Below are 22,491 nucleotides of genomic sequence, written 5' to 3' on the forward strand. Positions count from 1 at the left end.
CCTTAACACTGGCCTTTTCTTAAAATGAAAGACCAGGATGCTCAATTCCACAGCCAGAACCAATTTCCGTGCTTACGCAAAAATACACACATCCCGATTTCCCATCACTGAGATTCCGGTATTACTCTGACTGGTAGCCGGGCTGTTCACATAGTGCCCAACCAGCTGTTGACGCACATGCAGGACACGGTGTAACAGCACCCTCCCACCTATGTTCCCCAGCAACTAGCATACGCAAGCTTACTGCCTCTGATACTGGAGGTAGCACATAGCCATCAGGACTAGTACACAGGTGGCTACAAGGAGCAGGGCCTTCTCCGCTGTGGCACCCCGGTTGTGGAATGAGCTCCCTAGAGAGGTCCGCCTGGCGCCTACACTGTACTCTTTTCGTCGCCAACTGAAGGCCTTTTTATTCACTCAGTATTTTAACACTTAATTTTAACTTACATTTAAATTTTACTGTTCCAACTCTGTATTTTAATCTTATATCAATTTTGCTGCGTGGTTTTATCCTGGTTGTGCTTTTGATACTGTATTTTGTATTTATGCTTTTAACCTGTTGGTTGTTTTATGATGGTTTTAATTTTTGTGAACCGCCCAGAGAGCTTTGGCTATTGGGCGGTATAAAAATGTAATAAATAAATAAATAAATAAATAGCCATTGATAGCCTTATCCTCCAGGAATTTATCTAAGCCCGTTTTAAAGCCATCCAAATTGGCGGCCATCCCTACATCTTGTGGTAGTGAGTTCCATAGTTTAATTCTGCGTTGCATGAAGAAGTCCTTCCTTTTTTTCTGTCCTGAATCTCCCACCCATCAGTTTCATGGGATAGATTGTAAGCCTATGCGGCAGGGTCTTGCTATTTACTGTTTTACTCTGTACAGCACCATGTACATTGATGGTGCTATATAAATAAATAATAATAATAATGACCCCACCAGGTTGTAGTATTATGAGAAAGGTTTTAAAAGGGGGCAGGGTGTTGTTGTTGGTGGAGGGAAAGAGAGGAATATACGTGCAAAGGAAAGGTGGAAAAACAAATGTAAGTGCAAAGGAAGAAAATACAATAAGCCTGAAATGAACCTAAAGTGTTTTGGAGCCTGAAATGCTTTACCTGGCCCAGCGCCTCCGACGTACAAAGTCCTTCATTGTTTTGTGGCCGTGATAAGACCTGCCGGAAGAGGAAACACATCTTTTTACAGGCTTTCCATCAGGAAAGATAAGAGTTTTCTTTCCTTCACTCCTTCTCAAACAAAAGGGCCGTCTGTCATGCCAGAACCCCCACGTTGGGAGTCCGGGCATGGCGGGGTCACTGGACAAGTGACACCACTTGTTACTTTATTGTTAACTTGCCAGATTTAGGCAGGGTTCAATTTTCTTTCCTCCTGTAGGTGCGTAGGAATGATTGAGCTATTGCTAGGCCAGCCTCTTCCCAGCACCCATTGTCTACAATACCCATCATCAGTAAAGGAAAGAGAAATCCTTACGCCGGAAAGTCAGCCGCGTACTGCCAGCCGTCCCGATCGGTGCCGCTCGAAACGCTAAAATCGATGTACCAGTCAGACACCTGGGTAATGTAAGGGAAGGAGAGACTGAATGAGGAGAGACTGAAAGACCCGGGCATGTTAAGTCTGGAGAAGAGAAGACTGAGGGGAGACATGATAGCGCTCTTCAAAGACTTGAAAGGTTGTCACGCAGAGGAGGGCCAGGATCTCTTCTCGATCCTCCCAGAGTGCAGGACACAGAATAACGGGCTCAAGTTCCAGGAAGCCAGATTTTGGCTGGACAGCAGGAAAAACATCCTGACTATTAGAGTGGTAAAACAATGGAACCAATGACCTAGGGAGGTTGTGGGCTCTCCAACCCTAGAGGCATGCAAGAGGCAGCTGGACAGCCATCTGTCAGGGATGCTTTAAGGCAGATTCCTGCAATGAGAAAGGGGGTGGACTAGATGGCCTTATAGGTCTCTTCCAACTCTACTATTCTATGATTGTATAAGGCAAAATTCAGAAGGGGAATTAAATTATGGTCCCCCAATAGCACCACGCTTGAGAGATAATCCGGCAAGATTTCTCCTGCTGGGCTCCCTCAGTTGAGGGCTGACTGGGTGGCAGCTGGGCCTGGAAAGCTATCCGCTACGTTAGTGGAGGCTGGTGGCACCCATGTCAGTTGGGCAGTGAATCCACTCCAGGTTTCAGGGAGAACTCTAAAGGAGCTATCCAAGGTGCTGAACCCATTTCAGAGAACTCCTGTAGAGTTCTGACGGGTTCTGAATAAAACCCGGAGCAGATTCACCACCTCACCGACATTGGAGCCGCTAGCCTCCGCTGGTTAAGTTCCCACAATGCCGCAGGGCGATGTTCAGCCAGGCCCGCCAGGGTATTGTGGGAAATTTTTAAAAAACAGCTGGCTTCCCTGACACAGCTGTCATCACCAAGTAAGCCTGTGAGGTGAAGGGGAACAAGCAAGTTTAGCCTGCCCTTTGACACACACATGAGGAGAAAGTCAAGACAAATGTCTGCCATCAACCATCAGGGCTAGTAGCCATGGATAGCCTTCTCCTCCAGGAATTTATCCAACCCCCTTTTAAAGCCATCCAAATGGGTGGCCATCACTACATCCTGTGGTAGCAAGTTCCATAATTTAACTATGCCCTGTGTGAAGAAGTCCTTCCTTTTATTTGTTCTGCATCTCCCGCCAATCAGTTTCATGGGATGACCCCATTGGGCTGTAGTATTTTTTACAGTATTTATATCCCGCTCAATTATCTAACACAGATTCCAGAGTGGTGAACATCTGTATAAACAGTAAAAGAAAGATTTTTTTAAAGAGTAAATTAAAACTGTACCTAGAAAAATAGAACATAGGTATAAACAACACCAGAATTTGGGTGTTGCTGAAAAAAAAGAAAGAAAGGAAAAAGGATCCTCCCAACACAGTGACTTCCAGAGATGATAAAAAATTAAACTTACCCAAGACCAGTGTGGAGAGGGGGGTTTGGTATTGGCTTTTGTACATTCCTGTAAGCCAGACGCGTCACTCCACATATACCGATCTGTGGGCAAGCCCCTGGAATACACGGACAACGGCTCAGTGTCTAATTCTACACATGCTTTCCACACGCCCTGCAGAAGTGGAGGTTGGTAGCTTCCATGGCAGTGGAGTAGTGGATCCACTCCGGGTTTCAGTCAGAACTCTGCCCAAAATGGAGGCTGTTGCTCACATTGCACGGCAGAAAGGAAATAGCTGAATTTACATTATTGGACTTGCTGGGAAGACTACTGAAAAAATGCTAACCCGCCTGTCTTAAAACAGCACAAGATGTCATATATTGAGATGCTAATGCTAAATTGTAATGATGATTCGTTAAGATTTTGAAAGTGTAAATAAGTAAAAAGCAGTAATCGTATTAAAAAGGAAATACAGGTTCACATGCAGGTTCACAAGGCATTCTGGGTAGATGACATAAAAAATAATGGTCAAGTTGACCTGGATGGTATCCAAAGAGAAAATATTGAGCTAAGGTCCTTTCACTCAGGCCAAAAAGTTATTTGAGTAATGAACAGCCGTGAGACAGTATTATTCCAAGTCAAAAGTGTACTTAAAATTTTCACCTATCAACTAATGAGCAAAAAATAATAATGTGTGAGGTACATACCTCAAAAACCTTGATATTCAGATGTCTAGAAAAATTCACAGATTTAAATTTAATTAACAAATTGTAAGGAGTTATCTTCTCACAGTACAATACAAAATTGATCTTATCTAGGCTGAAAACTGTGTGTAAGCCTTTTTTGCATGTACTAATTTTTAAAGAATGTTTAATAGTAATGAAATGATTAAGACTGTGTGCCCTAATTCTCAGGAGAGCAAATATTAGCTAGGAAGTAATTTCTTCTTATAAAAATGTATAAATATGTGCTGATTTCAGAATGCCTGAGCTTCTTATTAGAAGCTCACCAGTCCTGTGTCCCCTGTCAGCTGAATATATGAGATCTCTCCTTTTGAAGCTATTCAGATCTAAGGTTCTTTAGCAACGCTCTGTTTAACAACCACAACAAAAAGGTTTTTTATGTGCACAATACATTTTGATGGGATGCTGCAAGCATATTTCTAATAAAAATGAAACATGGATCAAAAAAGATCTTCCTTTACTAATTCTTGGTGGTACAAAACCGAAATGGAATCCATTTAAAACAATTTTCAGTGTATACTTGGTTTGAAGCATATTGATCAGCTGCAGGTAGTTGACTGACAGCCAGAGGCTTCCTAAATACTAGAACTATAGATTAAAAACATGCGGGAAAGATCCAAATCCGTAACACCACGCAACTTTCCCAAGCTAGACTCGGGCGGTGCGACGGCCTGAACCCAAGAGAATTGTTCTACGACTTGCGTCTCAGCGGTACTTACCTGCTGCTGTATCCAGTCACGGGATTCCATCGCTGATTCTCATAAATGTACACACATTTTACGTCTGACTGCGCGTAAATGTTATCACTGCTGCTTGCCAGTCCTGCAAGGACCAGACCATTCGTTATTTCCTATTTCTCTTAATGATCTTATTGTTTCAAACATCATAGACATACATGCCACAAAATCATTACATAAAACAGAAATACGAACATAAAATACACACTGAAATACAATTAAAAAACATCTAAGGTTAAGGTGTTCTTTCGGCCTTCTTCATATCAGAAATGCAAACTATCTTCTCTCATTCCTTAATTATCTTTAACACAATAATCAAATTCATTTCTTTCTTCTGTCTTAGCTATATCTCATACATTGAATCCACAGACAAATACATCATTTCTCTGTTTCTGGCAAAAATATTTCCTATTTCTTGGGCATTCCCTGTTTTGTTTACTGTTGTATTCTTTAAAATATTGCTGTCCTCTAAAGCATGCTCTCTATGTATGGATCGCCTTCTCCCGTACAATCCGCCCCGCACACTCAGGTCCTCTGGGAAGAATCCACTTCAGCTAGCAAAAACTAGTTTAACAACTGTTACCCAGAGGACCTTTTCTTTCGCTGCTCCCAGACTGTGGAATGGCCTGCCGGAGGAGTTTCGTCAACTTGACAGTCTTTTAGAATTTAAAAAAGCAATAAATACCGATCTATTCCGGCAGGCCTATTCAGTGAAATTTTACAATGTTTTCAGGATGTTTTCAGGATGTTTTAATCATGTATGGTATGTTTTAATTCGTTTTAATGTGTATTTTATATCATGGAGGGCAACCAGGATGATCAGAGGTCTAGAAACAAAGCCCTATGAAGAGAGACTGAAAGAACTGGGCATGTTTAGCCTGGAGAAGAGAAGATTGAGGGGAGACATGATAGCACTCTTCAAATACTTAAAAGGTTGTCACACAGAGGAAGGCCAGGATCTCTTCTCGATCCTCCCAGAGTGCAGGACACAGAATAACGGGCTCAAGTTAAAGGAAGCCAGATTCCAGCTGGACATCAGGAAAAACTTCCTGACCGTTAGAGCAGTATGACAATGGAATCAGTTACCTAGGGAGGCGGTGGGCTCTTCCACACTAGAGGCCTTCAAGAGGCGGCTGGACAACCATCTGTCAAGGATGCTTTAAGGTGGAGTCCTGCATTGAGCAGGGGGTTGGACTCGATGGCCTTGTACGCCCCTTCCAACTCTACTATTCTATGATTCTATGTTTTTATACTGTTTGTTTTACACTTTAAATTGTTTTAGTTTTTGTGAACCACCCAGGGAGCTTCGGCTATTGGGTGGTATAAAAATGCAAAATAATAATAATAATAATAATAATAATAATAATAATAATAATAATGATGTAGGGCTACAGAAGCTGGAGCTAGTGCAGAACGCCGCAGTTCAGCTGTTGTCGGGAGCTGCCTTTTTTATTTTTATTTTTTATTTATTTAAGGATTTTTATGCCGCCATTCAGCCAAAAAAGGCTCTCATGGCGGCTTACAAAAGTATTTCTTGACAGTCCCTGCCCACAGGCTTACAATCTAAAAGACATGACACAAAAGGAAAGGGGATTGGGAGGGAGGAGGAGGAGGGGGAAAAGGAAAGCAAACTCAGGCACTACAATCTTAGTTGGAAAGTTCAGCAGTTACAGGTGACAGCAGGAGGGAGGAGGGAGGGGGCTTTTTTGAGGGGGCTTAAATTTTTGAACATTTAACTCCTTTGCTGAGGGAATTGCACTGGTTACCTCTTGGCTACCGGGCCAGGTTTAAGGGTTTGGCACTAATGTACAAAGCCCTAAACAACTTAGGACCAGGATACCTGAGAGAGCGCCTTTTCCCTTACCATCCTGCCTGGTCACTGAGGTCTTTGGAGGGCATGCTTCTGGTGGGTCCACATAGACCTTTGGCCTGACAGGAATCCCGCCAGAAGAGCCTTTAGTGTGGTGGCTCCTTCTCTTTGGAACTCCCTGCCCCTTGAGGTCAGGCAGACGCCAACAGATCCGGCACCTCCTGAAAACAACTCTTTTCCAGGAAGCCTTCCTCAGCTGACCAAGCCACGGTTTTTATTGGTCCTTTGTTTTAAATTGAACCATTTTAATTTGCTGTTTTTAATCATCTTGCTTTCTACTGTTTTATTCCTATGTGCACCACTCCAGAATCTATTTTAGACATGGAGCGGTAGACAAATACTGTAAATAAACAGATAAAATTGCCCAGAGAGCTTTGGTTATGGGACGGTACAGAAATACAATGAATGAATAAAATGAATACTATCCTGAGTTTGCAGCCTGGTTCACAAAATACATTCAAAAGACGTCGCCGCGCATGAAAAGGCCGCACGGGAGGCATGAAAACATCGAGACGGCAACTCAGGCAGGAAAATTCAAAAGAAGAGATTTTTGTTACCTGAGAAGAAGCTTCCTCCATATCCACCGGTGTAAACCCAGGCGGAGTGGTCATACCCCACGCCCCACACGATGCCACGGCTGTTGCATTCAATGAGTCGGAGATGTCCACCTATCTGGCGCCAGAACCTTTGGGGAAAAGGGAACCAAGGATACATAACCACCCATCCTGCAAAGGAGTCTATTTATTAAGTTTTTAGTGCTGCCCTCCTTTCAAAGAGTTCAGGGTAGCATCCGTGGTTCTCCCTCACCCCCACCGCCAATTCTATCCCCATACTGCGGAATGGCCTGCCGGAAGAGATCCGCCAACTTAATACGCTCTCTGAGTTTAAGACAGCCGTAAAGACCAATCTCTTAGTCTTAGCCGGATTAATGTTAAACCTAAGAATTTTAAGATGTTGTGATTGTTATTTTAATATTGTATCGGTTTGATCTGCTTTTTTAACCAGTTTTATGTTTTGTATGGTTGTATTTAATGTTGTTCCCTGCCTCGATCCAGAGGAAGAGGTGGGAAATAAATAAATAAATAAATAAATAAATAAAATTATCCTCAAAGTGACCCGTGAGGTAAGCTAAGTTGAGAGATACACATAAAATTCACTTTGGTTTCAGGCCCAGGCCCAGGCAGGGACTTCCCCCACACCTCCACCCCTGGTTTGAATGATTTATTATTTTCTAAAACACAAACAAAACAAACATATAAGCAAACAAACAAAAAACAAAATCAAACATCAACATAAAAGACATACAAAACATACACCATTAAGATGGACTTCCAGTTCCCTCCACAGCAAAAAAATTATAACACTATTTTCTCTTACTCTATAGTTAAAAGAAAAGTTTCCCTCTTTCTTTCATTTTAACATTTTCTTCTCATTCATTGAATCCACAGATAAACAAATTATTTTTTTTCTAGTCCCTGCAAAAAGTCTATGAAAGGTGGGCCGGGCAGGGACTTGAACGTGGGACTCCCTGGTCCTAGTCCGATACACTAACTCAGGGGTGCTCAACCTCTTTCAGTCTGAGGGCTGCATTCCAGCGGTGGGCAGGGCCTAAGGCAAAAGCAGTCGGGCAAAAGGGGCGGACCCCCAAACAGCAGCCTATTTTAGCTTGACGCTCTTACTGCCAGCAAGGAAATCTTAGGAGGGAAGCAATGGAACCTTTTGGAAAGGGGAGAAAAACTGCATACAAGACAGGAAACCAGCCAATGATTGCGGTCAGGGGAAAGGGGTGGGGCTAGGGGAAAGGGCGTGGCTATCCAGGAAGCCCCGCCTCACATGCCCCCCCATCTGATCTCACGTTTGGGCCGCACAGAACAGCTGGGTGTTCCACTGGTGAAAACAGCTGGACGTATTATACCCTGTCATGTCATTTCAATTCATTTTATTTTATTGTTTATTATCACATTTATACCCGGACTTTTTCCTCTAGCAAGGAACCCAAGGCGGCCTCCATGGTCCTCCTCCCCTCCATTTCATCCTCACAACAACCCTGTGAGGTAGGGTGGGGTGAGAACCAGAGGCTGGCCCAAACAAAGATTCCATCTGCAAGGGAGACTAATAAGCGAAGGCTTCTTACATTTGGTCGCAGGGCATCGGGTGTGCCGCAGCCTCCAGGTCAGGGCCTGGCTCGCTCACGAAGATGTCTCCTTTGCAAGTCAGCGACCAGATGGCCTGGTGGGAGGGCGCCCCCTGGATTTGGTGGCCTTCGCAGCATGACATGCTCAGCAGAGCCAGCTGGCAGGCGTAAAAGGAGCAAAGGTTTAGCAATGGGAAGAGGGGAACGCTTTCAGCATCTCCTACTCATGGTTCCTTGAGATACGCCCTTTCATTGCCAACAGCTGGGAAACTTATTTGGCCTCTTAAGAGGCAGAGTTTGCACACCCTATATACAAGGAGTGCAGAACCTCAGACCCGGGGGCCAGGTCCCAAATGCTCGCATAACCTATACTTGCCAAACTCATGCAGCACGACAATCCCCAATGCTTCGTTTCAACATATGTTTTGGCAATGCCCAAGAGTTGCCTCTTTCTGAAAGGAGGTTATTATACAGATAAACTTTGTAGTGGAACACACTTTAATATTTACGGACATACATGTCTTTTTAAATTATCTGTTTCCTGGAAGTTAGCGCACAAACAGCGCAAATGGCCTTTTGACAGCTAAAAGACAGATATAATAACATTGGAAGGATACACACTCACCTCTTATCATGCAGTGGACTGAAAACCTTACAACCCTTTCAACATTTGAATGGGTGGTATACAGATTACACCTTCAAATGGATATTTGGTCTGCATTTGTTGATGTTCATGCATAATTCTTAAAAAGCTGCATTTTTATTCATTCATTCATTCATTCACACACACACACACACTGCATGGTCATGTATTGAAACTGATATCGTTAATTTTATGTAGCTACATTTTTTTTCTTTTCCTCCTTTTTTTTTAGTTTTATTTCGTTTGGTATTGCTGAAAATGTACAATAAAAAAAATCAATTATAAAAACAAAAATAACCCCGAGCAGGAGTTGTCTATATTTAACCTAGTGCCTGCAGGCGAAACGGCTCGTCGTGAGTTAAATAACCTATTACAATAAACTGCGGCACCTGCGGGCGCCAGCTGGAATACACAACCCCAAACTCGCTCAACATCTGCAAAACCCGTTTGAGTCCTTGGATTAAAATATGACAAGTGCTCGTTCTTATGAAAATGCCCCCATGTGGTGAAAATGGGGTACTATCACCCGAAGTACAAAGTTCGGCTTCAAGGCCTTCAATTTCAGCGCACGGTTGGTTTTGAAGAACGTACCCAGTCATGCATTTCTTGTTCGGTAGCGGCTGCTAGTCGGATGGGCCAACGCTGCTTTGTTTTTTCTGGCGTGTAGAGGGCGAAGGAGTGCTTGGCCTCGTTCAGGATCTCGACCAGGATGGTAACTTCATTGAGGAACACGTGGATGTACTGGCAAAAAACACCAAAAACTCTAAAACATGTGCGGACACGTATGTAACAGAAACATGGGCTGTCTAACTCAGGAACACAGACAATAACAACTGTATCTAAGCTTCCACGCACCACCACCCCCAGAACTTGGGGAAAAGCAGCTGTGAATCCTTTAGTCCACCCAGCATGGCCAACAGCAAGGAATGTTGGGAGCTGTTGTCCAAAATATCTGGAGGTCACCACGTTGAGGACGGCTGTTCTAGTCAATTGCTAAGTGAGCCAGCTACAAACCCAGGGTTGCTTACCAAACTAGAACTCATTATAAGCCACGATTCCTGGTTCACACATAACAGCAAACCAGGGATCGCTTAAGTGAAACAGAATCCTGGTTTGTTCCTCCACCCAGGTGAGGAAAGAGGGGAGTGTGTCGGCTCAGTGCTTTGGCAGGCTGTTTTTCTGCTTGCACACATGCTAAGCTACGGTTTAGCACGGGGTGGGGAACGCCCTTCATCCAGAGGGCCACATTCCATTGGTGGGCGGAGCCAGAGGCGAAGGGGCGGGGCCGAAGACAAAAGCTGTGTGGCCAAAAATACCAACCTATCGTCCCTACGAGTTCTTATTCTCAGTAATTAAGCCTTAGGAGAGGCATTTGAACCTTCCAGAAAGGAGGGGGGAAGGTGTGGGGCCAGGGGAAGGGTTCACTTTACATTTTGCTTCTTTGAAAATCTATTTTAAAGTGTTTTATTCTGTTTTTATTTTATTTTATCTTGTACACCGCTCCGAAATTTTGAATGGGGAGTGGTACATAAATACTGTAAATAAATAAATAACGGAATGTGCCTATCTGGGGGGCCCAAGTGGGCCGGACGTGACCTGTAGGCCTGAGGTTCAACACCCCTGCTTTCATAGTTTTACCAAAGAATCTCAGGAGTTTTGTAACCAGCACGTTCCCTCCCACTAGGGAACATCCTGGCTTGAGGAAATCACAAAACAATTGGTGATGGGAGAAAATGGAATGAAGCCAGAAGGGGGCGTGGCCTGATTGCACGAGGGCCGGTTGTGGCCCACGGGCCTGAAGTTCCCCACTTCTGCTTTAGCACTATGTGCCAAGGCAGCCGCTGCTGTGCTGTGCATGTACCTTCTTCTCTTCGTAGTGCATGTAATAGATGAAGAGAATGCTATCTCGCGTCCCGTCGTTCCCTGTGAACTGCTCCAGGGCCACCCGCACATCGACCCAGCGGTACGGCTTCCAGTTTCTCCACCACTGCAGGGTGCCGGTTTTGACCCAGACGGACTGGAGGAGCAAAGAACACCCAAGTGACACTGAGGTGGAGAAGACACAACAGGCCAAAGGATGTTTATCCACCATTGTCTATCTTTCTTCCCACAACATGTAGGAGGATTTGACCAGAATAGAGATATCGTAATGTTGATGCGGAGAAAATGGGGAGAGGGAGAGAGGTGGGATTAGTTGAAGAAAAGGGCAGCTAACATGATTAAGGTGTTGGAGCATCTCCCCTATGAGGGAAGGTCACAACAGCTGGGAGTGTTCAGCTTGGAGAAAAGGAGGCTAAGGGGAGACATGATAGAGGTGTACAAAATCATGCATGGCATGGAGAAGATGAACATGGAGACGTTTTTCTCCCTCTCTCATAATACTAGGACCCAATGGGGTCATCCCATGAAGCTGATGGGTGGCAGATTCAGGACAAATAAAAGGAAGGACTTCTTCACACAGCACAGAGTTAAACTATGGAACTCACTACCACAAGATGTAGTGGTGGCCACCAATCTGGATGGCTTTAAAAGGGGGTTGGATCAATTCCTGGAGGAGAAGGCTATCAATGGCTAGCAGCCCCAATCTATCTCCAGTATCCGAGGCAGTAAACCTATGTATACCAGTTGCTGGGGAACAGGGGTGGGAGGGTGCTGTCCTACTTGTGGGTTCCTGGTCAACAGCTGGTTGGCCACTGTGTGAACAGAGTGATTAGATGGACCCTTGGTCTGATCCAGCATGGCTCTTCTGATGTTCTGCTTCTCTCATAATTTTAGAACCCAGTAGGGGTCAGACCTATGAAGCTGAAGTGTGGGAGATTCAGGACAGACGAAAAAGGGAGGACCTCTTCAGACAGTGCGTCATTAAACTGCAGAACTCGCTACCACAAGATGTAGCAATGGCCGCCAACTTGGACGGCTTTAGAAGGGGCTTAGACAAATTCATGGAGGACAAGGCTATCGATGGCTTCTAGTCCAGCTGGCTCTATGCTACGTCCCAGTATCAGAGGCAGTATATCTCTGTACACCAGTTGCAGGGGAACACGGGTGCGAGGGTGCTTTGGACTCTCAATCCCCCACTCGGAAGAGACAACGGCTTCTCGGCTCTACCTGCTCGACCGCCTGTTCGTAGTGTCGGAAGTTCTCCAGCTCCCGGCGGGTCCTTTCAGAGAGCTGCTGGAAGATTTGTTTCCGCCAGACGGCGGTCTGGGCTGGGGTGATGGACAGAGAGAGGGATTGCACAGAGGAGGATAAGGCTACGGAGGAAAAGAAGATCAAGCATTAGGAGACACAGGGCTGCCGTCTTTGCTACTCGGACTACGACGGGCACATTTCTCATCCAGAAGGTCTCAAATGAAATCCTTGGCATTTCCAGTTAAAAAAGAATCAGGAAGCAGGCAAGGGGGGAAAATCCGCCTGAGATTACAGTGCTGCCAGCCACCGTAATCCCAACTTTTTGGACCTGTGGGCACATTTTGGATTTCAAGCGACTGCTGTGAGCACCACCATAAAATGCCTGATCTGTCTATCTGTTGTGTCTATGGATCGTAGGCTGCATCTTATTCAGCAAAAGCGTTTGTTTCATGTCTATAAGACACTGCAATAACTCTTTAATAAGGGATTGTCTAATTCGGCTAATTCCTGGCAGTGGAACGCAGCTAATGCTTCTTTTAAACATTCACGTCCAGTAGTTGCTTCTTTTGGGGAGGAGGTTGTTACGCAGATAAAACTTGTATTGGAACAGTCTTTCATATTCACTGATATACGCACTCTTCTAAATTATTGAGCCGCTTCATGGGAATTGGCTAATGGTCAGAGTAAATGGCTTAACTAATGGTCGATTTAGTCCATTAGTCCATAAATCGATTCTCCGCACCCTTTTGACAGCTAAAAGACTGTTATTACAATGTTGGAAGGACAAGCGCTCACCGCCTGTAATGCAATGGATGGAGGGCCTTACAATGTTTTCAGTACTTGAACAGGTGGCATATAGACGCCACCTTCAAACGGCTACTTATTTGGATATTTGGTCCGCTTTTGTTGAAGCCTATGTATAATTGCTAGAAAGATGTGTGCATTTCATATGTATTCATTGTTATGGACATGTGCAAATCCATGTACACGTATTAAAAAACGGGGAGAGTGGAAAATAAAAGAAGTTTTGCAGGAGTCAGCTTGGGAGCCGTTCACAGGCAGTGCCTGCGGGCGCCATGTTGGGGACCCTTGCTGCAGATAATACTGGCTAAGGTAGACAAACAATCGAACCTAGTAGGAGGCATTTCAGCAGAAGCTGAACATACCGGTTCAGAACCTGTTACTGCAGCAGTTGCATTGAGAAGGAAGGGAGGAGAGTGTTGGAGTAGATCAATCTTCCCCAACCCTCCAGATGTGTTGGACAATGGCCATGCTGGCTTGGGGAGATGATGGGACATGTAGTCCAACACGTCTGGAGGGAGGGCACTAGGTCAGAGTAGATGATCTTCAGGGCCCCTTCCAACTTTAGCATTCAGGTGGCAGGGCTGGGAAAGAATTCCATTCATCAGCCAGGGTAGCTGTTGCCAATCAGAATTGCACTAGCCTTGCACTGAAGCCCTCGCCAGTGGCGACCAGAAGCTGCATGTAGGCGAGTGTGTGGAATTGCATGCGGGCAAGAAAGCCTGTGTGCCCCTCCTCTGCATCCAATAAGGCAGGGACCTCCAAGAGATTGTCTGAATCCAGATTCAACCATCAGGGCTGAAAGAGGTTCAAGCGCCCCTGTTTTAAACGATAAACGAACGACAGGCATCTCACCCACCCGAGGGCACCGTGAACCACTTCAGCGGGCTGTGTGAATCCACAAGGCATCCTCCGCCAGAAACCCAGGCCCACAGCGGATGGTCGTCGGTCACAAAGTGATCCTCGACGCCGACCGACACCGCGCCGAAGGAGGACAAGCTGGACGTGTCGGTCAAGGCGCCGGTGGCTGTCACAGGGATCTTGTTTGCCTCTTTCAGGTCAATATTAGTCCACTGCAACTCAGCAGGACGGGAATCCGGATTGGAGTCGGGGTTTCCGGGAACGTCTTTGGACCCTTTCGGCAGTGCAGCGGCGGATTCGTCAAGAGGGGAGGCGACCGGATTCAGAACCTGGTCGGCATCTGCCCCCGCCTGGTGGCCACCGTCATCACCAGCAGCTCCAGGAAGGCGGCCATCAGCAAGAGCCAGAGGTGCCTCAACTTCCGGTGGAAGGTCTCCATCGGCCCGGAAGATGGAGTTCGTTTGTTCTTTGATGTCATCCGTGAAGAAGCAGCCGGCACTTTGGGGGAGGATGGGGGAAGAGAGAAAGGGAAGGAAGAAATGCACTCTACGTGGGGCTGCCTTTGAAGACAGTTTGGAAGCTGCAGTTTGTGAAAAATGCAGCGGCCAGATTGCTAACTGGAACCAGAAGGTTCGAGCATATAAGACCCACCCTGGCCCGCTTGTATTGGCTGCCTGTATGTTTCTGAGCCTAATTCAAGGTGCTGGCTTTAACCTACAAAGCCTAACACGGCTCCTGACATAAACCTACCGGAACACTACGTTCAACATCTAAGGTCCTCCTTCGGGTGCCTACTCCGAGGGAAGCTTGGAGGGTGGCAACAAGAGAAAGATCCTTCTCTGTGGTGGCCCCCCAACTATGGAACAATCTCCCTGACGAGGCGCGCCAGGTCAAGACTTTTCTCTTCTCCCAGGCATTTAGCAATATGACCCTGTGTCTGTTTTTTTGACTCATCGTTTTTAAAGTTGTTATAGTGGTTTTAAATGTATGTGTATTTTGCTTGTTTTTGTGGTTTTTAATCTTTGTATATTGTTTTTAAGTGTTTTTATCTCATGTGAACCGCCCAGAGAGCTTCGGCTATGGAGCAGTATACAAATACAATAAATAATAATAATAATAATAATAATAAGTCTAATTATCAATCTTCCTCAACCTAGCATCCTCCAGATGTGTATGATCAGAACTCCCATTATCCCCAGCCAGCGTGGCAATGGTATACCTGCCTTTCTGGGACCTCTTGAGATAGTTTTACCATGGGGCAAAATCCAATGTAAGTCCTACTTAGAGTAAACCCACTGAAATGAATGGGACTTAGGTTAGTCATGACAAATTTAAATTTAATTCAATAGGTCTACTCTGAGTAGGGCTTAGGTTGGAGTTTCCCCAGAGAGTCCTCCAGTTCAGGAGGATTTTGATCAGGAGTGAGGAACGTCAGGCCTGGAGGAGGAAGGCACATCCGGCCTGCCTACATCCCCCCAAATCCAGCCCACCTGGGGACCATTTTCCCTAGATGGCCACGCTCCCTTTCCCCTGGCTCCACCCCCTTGCCCCAACCACCCGGCGTTTAATCATTACCTGGCTTTTGTGCAGTCCTTTCCCCATTCTAACACACTGAAATGCCTTTCCTAAGGCTTAATCACTGGCAGTGAGTGCTTTAAGCTAAAATATGCAGGTATCTTTGGCATTTTGGCTCCGTTCCATTTAACTTTGGCCCCACGCGCCACCTGGATGCGGCCTCCGAGATGTTCTCCAAGATGGAATTCAGTCCTCGGGCCAAAAAAAGCTCCCACCGGAAATGTTTCTGTACTGGTTTCCTACCAGTGGCTCGTGTGCATTTATGGCTTACCTGAGAAGACTCGTGGAGCTCCCGGTCTGCGATCGGTCGCTGTCCCGGTTGCACACGATCGCTTTCCACGTTTTCCCGCTCAGCTCGCTCGGCGTGACGCCCTGACGGAAATAAACCTCCCGGTCCTCGCAGCTGATCCCCCAGACCTAGGAAGGAGCCGGGTTGGGGGAAAAACTCAAGATGAGAAGAGCTGATGGCGGAAGGAAACCAAGAACAACAGAAGTAGAAGCGTGTCTTAAGGAGAAAGGATTGCAAACCAGCTGCAGGAAGGGTGGGAGCCAGTGTGGTGTAGTGGCTAAAGTGTCGGACTGGGAGTCGGGAGAACCGGGTTCTAGTCCCCACTCGGCTACGGAAACCCACTGGGTGACTTTGGGCCAGTCACAGACTCTCAGCCCAACCCACCTCACAGGGTTGTTGTGAGGATAAAATGGAGAGGAGGAGGATTATGTACGCCGCCTTGGGTTCCTTGGAGGAAAAAAGGCGGGGTATCAATGCAATAATAAATAAATATTCAATGCACAGATATTGCATTGCATTTATGTATTTATATCCCGCCTTTTTTCCTCCTTAAGGAATCCAAGGCGGCATACACAATTCTCCTCCTCTCCATTTTATCCCCACAACAACAACCCTGTGAGGTAGGTTGGGCTAAGAGTCTGTGATGGGCCCAAGGTCACCCAGTGAGCTTCCATGGCTGAGTGAGGGCTAGAAGACCCCATTCGGCATGGAAGATCAAGGGGCAGGAGCATCTCCCTTATGAGGGAAGGTTACAAGAGCTGAGGTTGTTTAGCTTGGGAAAAAAGGAGGCTAAGGGGAACGTCAGCAGGGCAGTGAATCCGCACTGGTCTCATAGAATCATAGAATAGTAGAGTTGGAAGGGTCCACTAAGGTCATCCAGTCCAACCCCCTGCTCAATGCAGGAATCCATACCTGACAGATGGTTGTCCAGCTGCCTCTTGAAGGCCTCTAGTGTGGGAGAGTCCACAACCTCCCTAGGTATAGGGAGTCAGAACCAGTCAGAATACCCCTACTTGTCAATGTCCTTCTTAAAATGGAACACCCTTAACTGGACATAGCACTCCGAATGCGGCCTGATTAACTCAGAATAGAACGAAACCCGTCCTCCCTGTGACCTGGACACTGTGCTTCTGTTAATACAGCCTAAGGTTGCATTTGCTATTTTAGCTGCTGCATCACACTTGCTGGCTCACATTCAGCTTGTGATCCACTAAGATATCTAGGCCCTTTCCACATGTGCTGCTGCCACATCAGCTCTCCTTCATCCTAGCCCCCACGCCTTTAATTTCTGTCGTAGTTGCCCTTGTATGCAAAGCTTTACGCTGATCTCAAGTTCGATCCCTGGCAAGTGCGAAGTGTCTTGCTATCCTTGTTCTTCCATCTACTCAAAACCCCGCTGTTTTTAGGGGAGCCTCACCTGGTCGTTCAATCCCACGTTCACCATCGTCATCTCGCCGACCATTTCGATCCAGCTGGTGCCGCAAGGATTGTGCGAGTTCACGCCTCTTCTGAACCAGACCTGGGACACAAAATGATATCCGAATCAAGGTGATGAAAGGGTTTGTTTCGGGGGTGGGGAACCTCAGGACCGAGGGCCAAATTGTGCCCTCCTGGGCTCCCCAGATGGCCCCAGTCCATTCATAGAATCATAGAATAGCAGAGTTGGAAGGGGCCTACAAGGTCATCAAGTCCAACCCCCTACTCAATGCAGGAATCCACCCTAAAGCATCCCTGACAGATGGTTGTCCAGCTGCCTCTTGAAGGCCTCTAGTGTGGGAGAGCCCACAACCTCCCTAGGTAACTGGTTCCATTGTCGTACTGCTCTAACAGTCAGGAAGTTTTTCCTGATGTCCAGCTGGAATCTGGCTTCCTGTCACTTGAGCCCATTATTCCGTGTCCTGCACTCTGGGAGGATCGAGAAGAGATCCTGGCCCTCCTCTGTGTGACAACCTTTTAAGTATTTGAAGAGTGCTATCATGTCTCCCCTCAATCTTCTCTTCTCCAGGCTAAACATGCCCAGTTCCTCTGGCTCTGTCAACCACCAATCTCTTAGTGTTTTCTTGGTTTCTGCGCATTTCCCCTCTTCATTCTAAAACACTGAAATGCTTCCTTTAAGACTGAGTTACTGGCACTAAGAACTTTAAACTAAAATATGTGGCTAGCTTTGATATTTTGGCCCCGCCCCTTTTTGCCTTTGGTTCCACCCACCACTGGAATGCGTCTCTTCAGAGCTTCTCTGAAATTGAATTCGGCTCTCCGGCTGAAAGAGGTCCAGCAATATCTGTGTGTGCAAGATTCCTGCACTGAACACGGGGGTTGGACTAAATGGCCACTGAATCTCTAGCATTCTGAGTTCTTCATCATAATGATGATGATTTTTCAATCATACGAAATATTATTTCTAACAATAATAATGATGATGATATTTCACAGTTAGCAATTCTGCAATTAGTTTGCCTCTCGAAAGATGGCAAGAAGAGTATGATTGTACTGGTTTCCACCTGAGGCTTGTCCCCGGTATCTGATAATCAGTGGTATATTGCTCCTATATATGGAAGTTCCATTGATAGAAAATATCATAAAAACCACTAATCTGTCTGATTTTTTAAAATCCATCTAAGCTTGTGCTCAACACACCTTGTGGCAAGCGGTTCTGTAAGTTAATGGGACATGAAGTAGTACTTGTTTTTTCTTCCTATAGTCTGTTCTGTATGCAACTTCTAATGAAGATTTAGAAAGACTGGGGAAATGTGTGTTATGTGGGGCAGGATAGTTTGTAAGGAGATATTGCTGCAGTCATGCTGAGTGGCCGTTAGCATTTTATTTATTTATTATTACATTTATATCCTGCCTTTTTTCCTCCAAGGAACTCAGCATACATAATCTTCCTCCTCTACATTTTATCCTCACAACAACAACCCTGGGTTGAGCTGAGAGTCTGTGACTGGCCCAAAGTCACCCAGTGGGTTTCCATGGCTAAGTGGGGACTAGAACCCGGATCTCCCGACTCCCAGTCCAACACTCTAGCCACTATACCACACTGGCATCCCCGCCCCCTCTGCTGTCATGAGGACTTGAAACATAGCCAGCCCCAAATGAAGTGAAAGATTCAACGGTAGCCCAACGTCACTTACTTTCCTGTCTTTGGTAAGTGCCCATACCACGTTGACACCCACAGACACGTGCAAGATTCCGTTCTCTGAGACTGGAGGTTCCACGATTGTCCAAGAAATTCCTGTCAGAAGGGAAAGCCAAGAACACGTTGTAAACCTTGGGTTATGTCCGTAGAATTAAAAAGCCGCTCCCTGAGTCCACAAACAGGACTTGCCCTGAGGGTTGTTCCGGTCAATGCCTTCTCTCACGATCGCCTGCCCTTCCCAGAGGGTCGCCCAGAGGAGATCATACGGCCCGCAGCTGATCTGCACCGCTTCACCAGGGGTGGCTATGAAGGTCCACGAAGAACCTTCCGGATTGTGGTGACAGACATCTTCCCTGTACCAGACCTGAGGAGAGAAAAGTAGCCTTCAGACACTGCTGCTAGAAAAGAAGGGAAAATGTGTGAGAAGAGCAGAGCTCAGTGGCAGGCACAGCCCACGTGGCGGATAATCCTTTATCTTATACTTTGTATTAATTGCCTGCCTCATGCCAGTTATTATTCCCTCTAACAGCGAACTCAGCTGGTGAGTGCCGACAGAAATGGAAGCTAAACAGCTATCAGGAAACAAGATGAAAGTATCAGCATACTTGGGGGAACCCAAAAAATCTTAACCTACCTCCCCAACTCTCCAGCGGGCAAAATAAACAAACCCCAAAGCAAACAAAAAAGCCCACTGAGGACTGAGCATGTTCAATACCCACAGAACGTTGATGGTCAGATCGAAAAGGAAATGGGAAAACACGGAATAGGCTGTTGGAAGAGGGCTAAGAGGGCTGGCTGGCATTTTGAAACATTTTGTGGTGTGTCCCACTTGTGTGTGTGTGTTTATGAATGTCCTTTGCTGGAAGTGTAACAAATAAAACGTGGGGGAATTGTAGTGGAAATGCAGAAGACCATTATATAGCGATGGAGTTAGTGGTGCAGCAGTTGTCTTGCTCATGTCTAGAGAGCCGTTGCACCTGTTTGTTCAGCTGATGGTGGTGGTGGGGTAGCAATGTTAGTAACCAAAGAATCACTACTTGATGCTCTGTTCAACAGAATGTAGATAAACTTCTGGCAGAACCTCAAGGCTAGGTAAGAACTTAAGAAGAGCCCTGCTGGATCAGACCAAGGGCCCATCTAGTCCAGCACTCTGTTCACACAGTGGACAACCAGCTGTTGACCAGGGATGAACAAGCAGGACATGGTGCAACAGCACTCTCCTGCCCATGTTCCCCAACAACTGATGCACTCGGATACTGGAGGGAGCACATAACCATCAGGGCAAGTAGCCATGGATAGCCTTTTCCTCCAGGAATTTATCCAACTCCCTTTTAAAGCCATCTAAATTGTTGGCCATCACTACATCTTGTGGTAGTGAGTTCCATAGTTTAACTCTGTGCTGCGTGAAGAAGTCCTTCCTTTTATTTGTCCTGAATCTCCTACCAATCAGCTTCATGGGATGACCCTTTTGGGTTCTAGTATTTTGAGAGGAGGCTTAGAATGGCTGAGAAGAGTGTTATCTTCTGGGCTGGCAGCCTGCTGCCCGTAACTAGGGCCAGTGTTACCACTACAATACTGGAGACAGCCAGCAGTTCCAGTCCCCATGCCACCACTGGGAATTCCTGCTTGTTGACCCTGACTCCAACACTTTTCCCCTGCCCCTCCTTGAGACCATACTTCCACCCACTCTGAAAGATCTAGACCAGGGTGGGGAATGTTTTTCTCGTCAAGGTTTCTTGGTTTCTTCCTGTTGAGGCCTTCGTTCCAACACTGGGTGTGGCCATGGCCCAAAGTGGGCGGGGTTTTCAAAGTGGGCAGTGTCCACATAGACTTCTTGGTCCTCAGTTGGTCCACCCTTGGTCTAAGCTGACCAACGGATGGGCGAACACTCCTTTACCGCACGAAGCAAGTACAAACAGTAAATAAGAATGTCCATCAGCAACAACAAGGCAATTACCTTCCCTTGCAAAGAGACGGCCCAGATGGATAAACGACCCACGGGCTCATCGGTAATCTCCCATCCTCCGACCGAGAGATCGTTGAAAGGATCTGGTAGTTGCTTAGGGTCTTCCCGGGATGGAATCTACAGCAGTGAGGGGGGAAGCTTGGTGTTATTTTCCTGTTAGCATTGATGGCTGCTTCAAATCGGGAGTGCAGAAAGTGTGACCTGTGGGCCGCAGGTGGTCCCCCAAGCTCAGTGGCCCACCACAAAAAAAGAAAAGAAACAAGGAAAAACACTCTAGGAACAGGCTCTATGGTTCATGTTATAGAAGCCTAATCCATAGAGTTTCTCCTGAAGCATCTTAGGAAGTAGTGCTGGAAGGCCCCTCCTTGCTTCCTAGGATATTCTAGGAATGAGGCTTCTATGGCAGAGACCACAGAGTCTGTTCAAAGAGTGTTTTTTCCGGGTTTTCTTCCCAAAGCCGTTTCAGGGAACAGAGTGTGGGTTGTCAGGATCCTTCAGCAAGAGAATGGATCAGAGGAGGGGAACGGGAAAAAGAAAAAGGCAGGCACCTTTGCCCACGTGTCACGTGATTTGTATCTCCTGTACCGAATCCACCTTCTTCGTCGCACACAGGAATTCCATCTCTTGTCTTTGGTGTAGGTGGCTGGGAAATCTATGGCATACGACCAGCCCTTCAAGAAAAGAAGAACAGAATTAAAAAGAACAGTGACAGAAAAATCCTTTTTGTCAAGATCCCTATGAGGAACAACGTTCCAAACAATGCAGGCTAGTAATTTTTGTGGGCTTATTTACAAGGTTGCACGAGGTTTATTTATTTAATTTATTTATTATTGCATTTCTATCCCGCCTTTTTCCCTCCAAGGAACCCAAGGCGGCATACATAATCCTCCTCCTCTCCATTTTATCCTCACGACAACAACCCTGTGAGGTAGGTTTGGGCTGAGAGTCTGTGACTGGCCCAAAGTCAAAAATACTCTGAATAAATAAAGTCACCCAGTGGGTTTCCATGGCTGAGTGGGGACTTGAACCCGGATCTCCCGACTCCCAGTCCAACACTTTAGCCACTACACCACACTGGCATGAAAGCTAACAGTCAGTCTCTTGTTATGTTAGAATGTGCAAATCAAAACACAGAAGTCCTTTTGGATGCAATGATCCTGGCTTCCTAAATTACATCTTTTCAACAAATAGACCAAGATCAATGATGGTTTGTTGAAATAAACAAACCATCATTGAAACTAAGCCCATGTTTGGCCCCAGTTCAGTCAAAATGACAAACAGCGGTTCATTTAGGTGAGGAAGCAGAAGTTTTCAATCTCCTTCACTGATATGTGCCATAGGAAGGGGTGATCCATAACACTAAATTTATCCTCATAACGGTGACCTAGGTTTCAGATTATTTCCAAACCAGAAGTGGTGATTTAGCTAGGAAACCTCAGTACACAATTACATTCGGTCCGCAATTAAGGTACAGTGAGCTATCAAACCAGATCTTGCAAAAGCTCAGCTCCTTTGCAAGTTAGCAAAAGAAAATAACACTCCAAGTATTTTTATTATTGTCAACGAAGGTCAGAGATATACCCTGTCCCCCCGGGGAAGTGAAGTGTAGAGTGTCCTCACTGTAGGGTAGTGGTGGGCAGAAAGTAATC

The 22,491-nt window shown here is 46.1% G+C and overlaps 1 protein-coding gene across 1 annotated transcript in view; it reads right to left on the minus strand.

Moving 5' to 3' along the window:
• The window catches only part of TECPR1 (tectonin beta-propeller repeat containing 1), a 38,358-nt gene that overhangs the window by 11,223 nt on the left and 4,644 nt on the right, over positions 1 to 22,491 (minus strand). Inside the window, exons 4-19 of the mRNA XM_063143055.1 lie at positions 21,391 to 21,513; positions 20,834 to 20,959; positions 19,066 to 19,240; positions 18,872 to 18,972; positions 17,155 to 17,256; positions 15,720 to 15,865; positions 13,872 to 14,371; positions 12,188 to 12,333; positions 10,941 to 11,096; positions 9,671 to 9,820; positions 8,437 to 8,594; positions 6,860 to 6,987; positions 4,415 to 4,517; positions 2,974 to 3,070; positions 1,489 to 1,568; positions 1,116 to 1,172 (exon numbers count right to left, since the gene is read on the minus strand). Of these exons, the coding sequence (XP_062999125.1) occupies positions 1,116 to 1,172; positions 1,489 to 1,568; positions 2,974 to 3,070; positions 4,415 to 4,517; positions 6,860 to 6,987; positions 8,437 to 8,594; positions 9,671 to 9,820; positions 10,941 to 11,096; positions 12,188 to 12,333; positions 13,872 to 14,371; positions 15,720 to 15,865; positions 17,155 to 17,256; positions 18,872 to 18,972; positions 19,066 to 19,240; positions 20,834 to 20,959; positions 21,391 to 21,513 (2,348 nt within the window). The remainder of the gene's footprint in view (positions 1 to 1,115; positions 1,173 to 1,488; positions 1,569 to 2,973; positions 3,071 to 4,414; positions 4,518 to 6,859; positions 6,988 to 8,436; positions 8,595 to 9,670; positions 9,821 to 10,940; positions 11,097 to 12,187; positions 12,334 to 13,871; positions 14,372 to 15,719; positions 15,866 to 17,154; positions 17,257 to 18,871; positions 18,973 to 19,065; positions 19,241 to 20,833; positions 20,960 to 21,390; positions 21,514 to 22,491) is intronic.

Source organism: Elgaria multicarinata, chromosome 17 (assembly GCF_023053635.1).
Source record: "Elgaria multicarinata webbii isolate HBS135686 ecotype San Diego chromosome 17, rElgMul1.1.pri, whole genome shotgun sequence".
Lineage (NCBI taxonomy): Eukaryota > Metazoa > Chordata > Lepidosauria > Squamata > Anguidae > Elgaria > Elgaria multicarinata.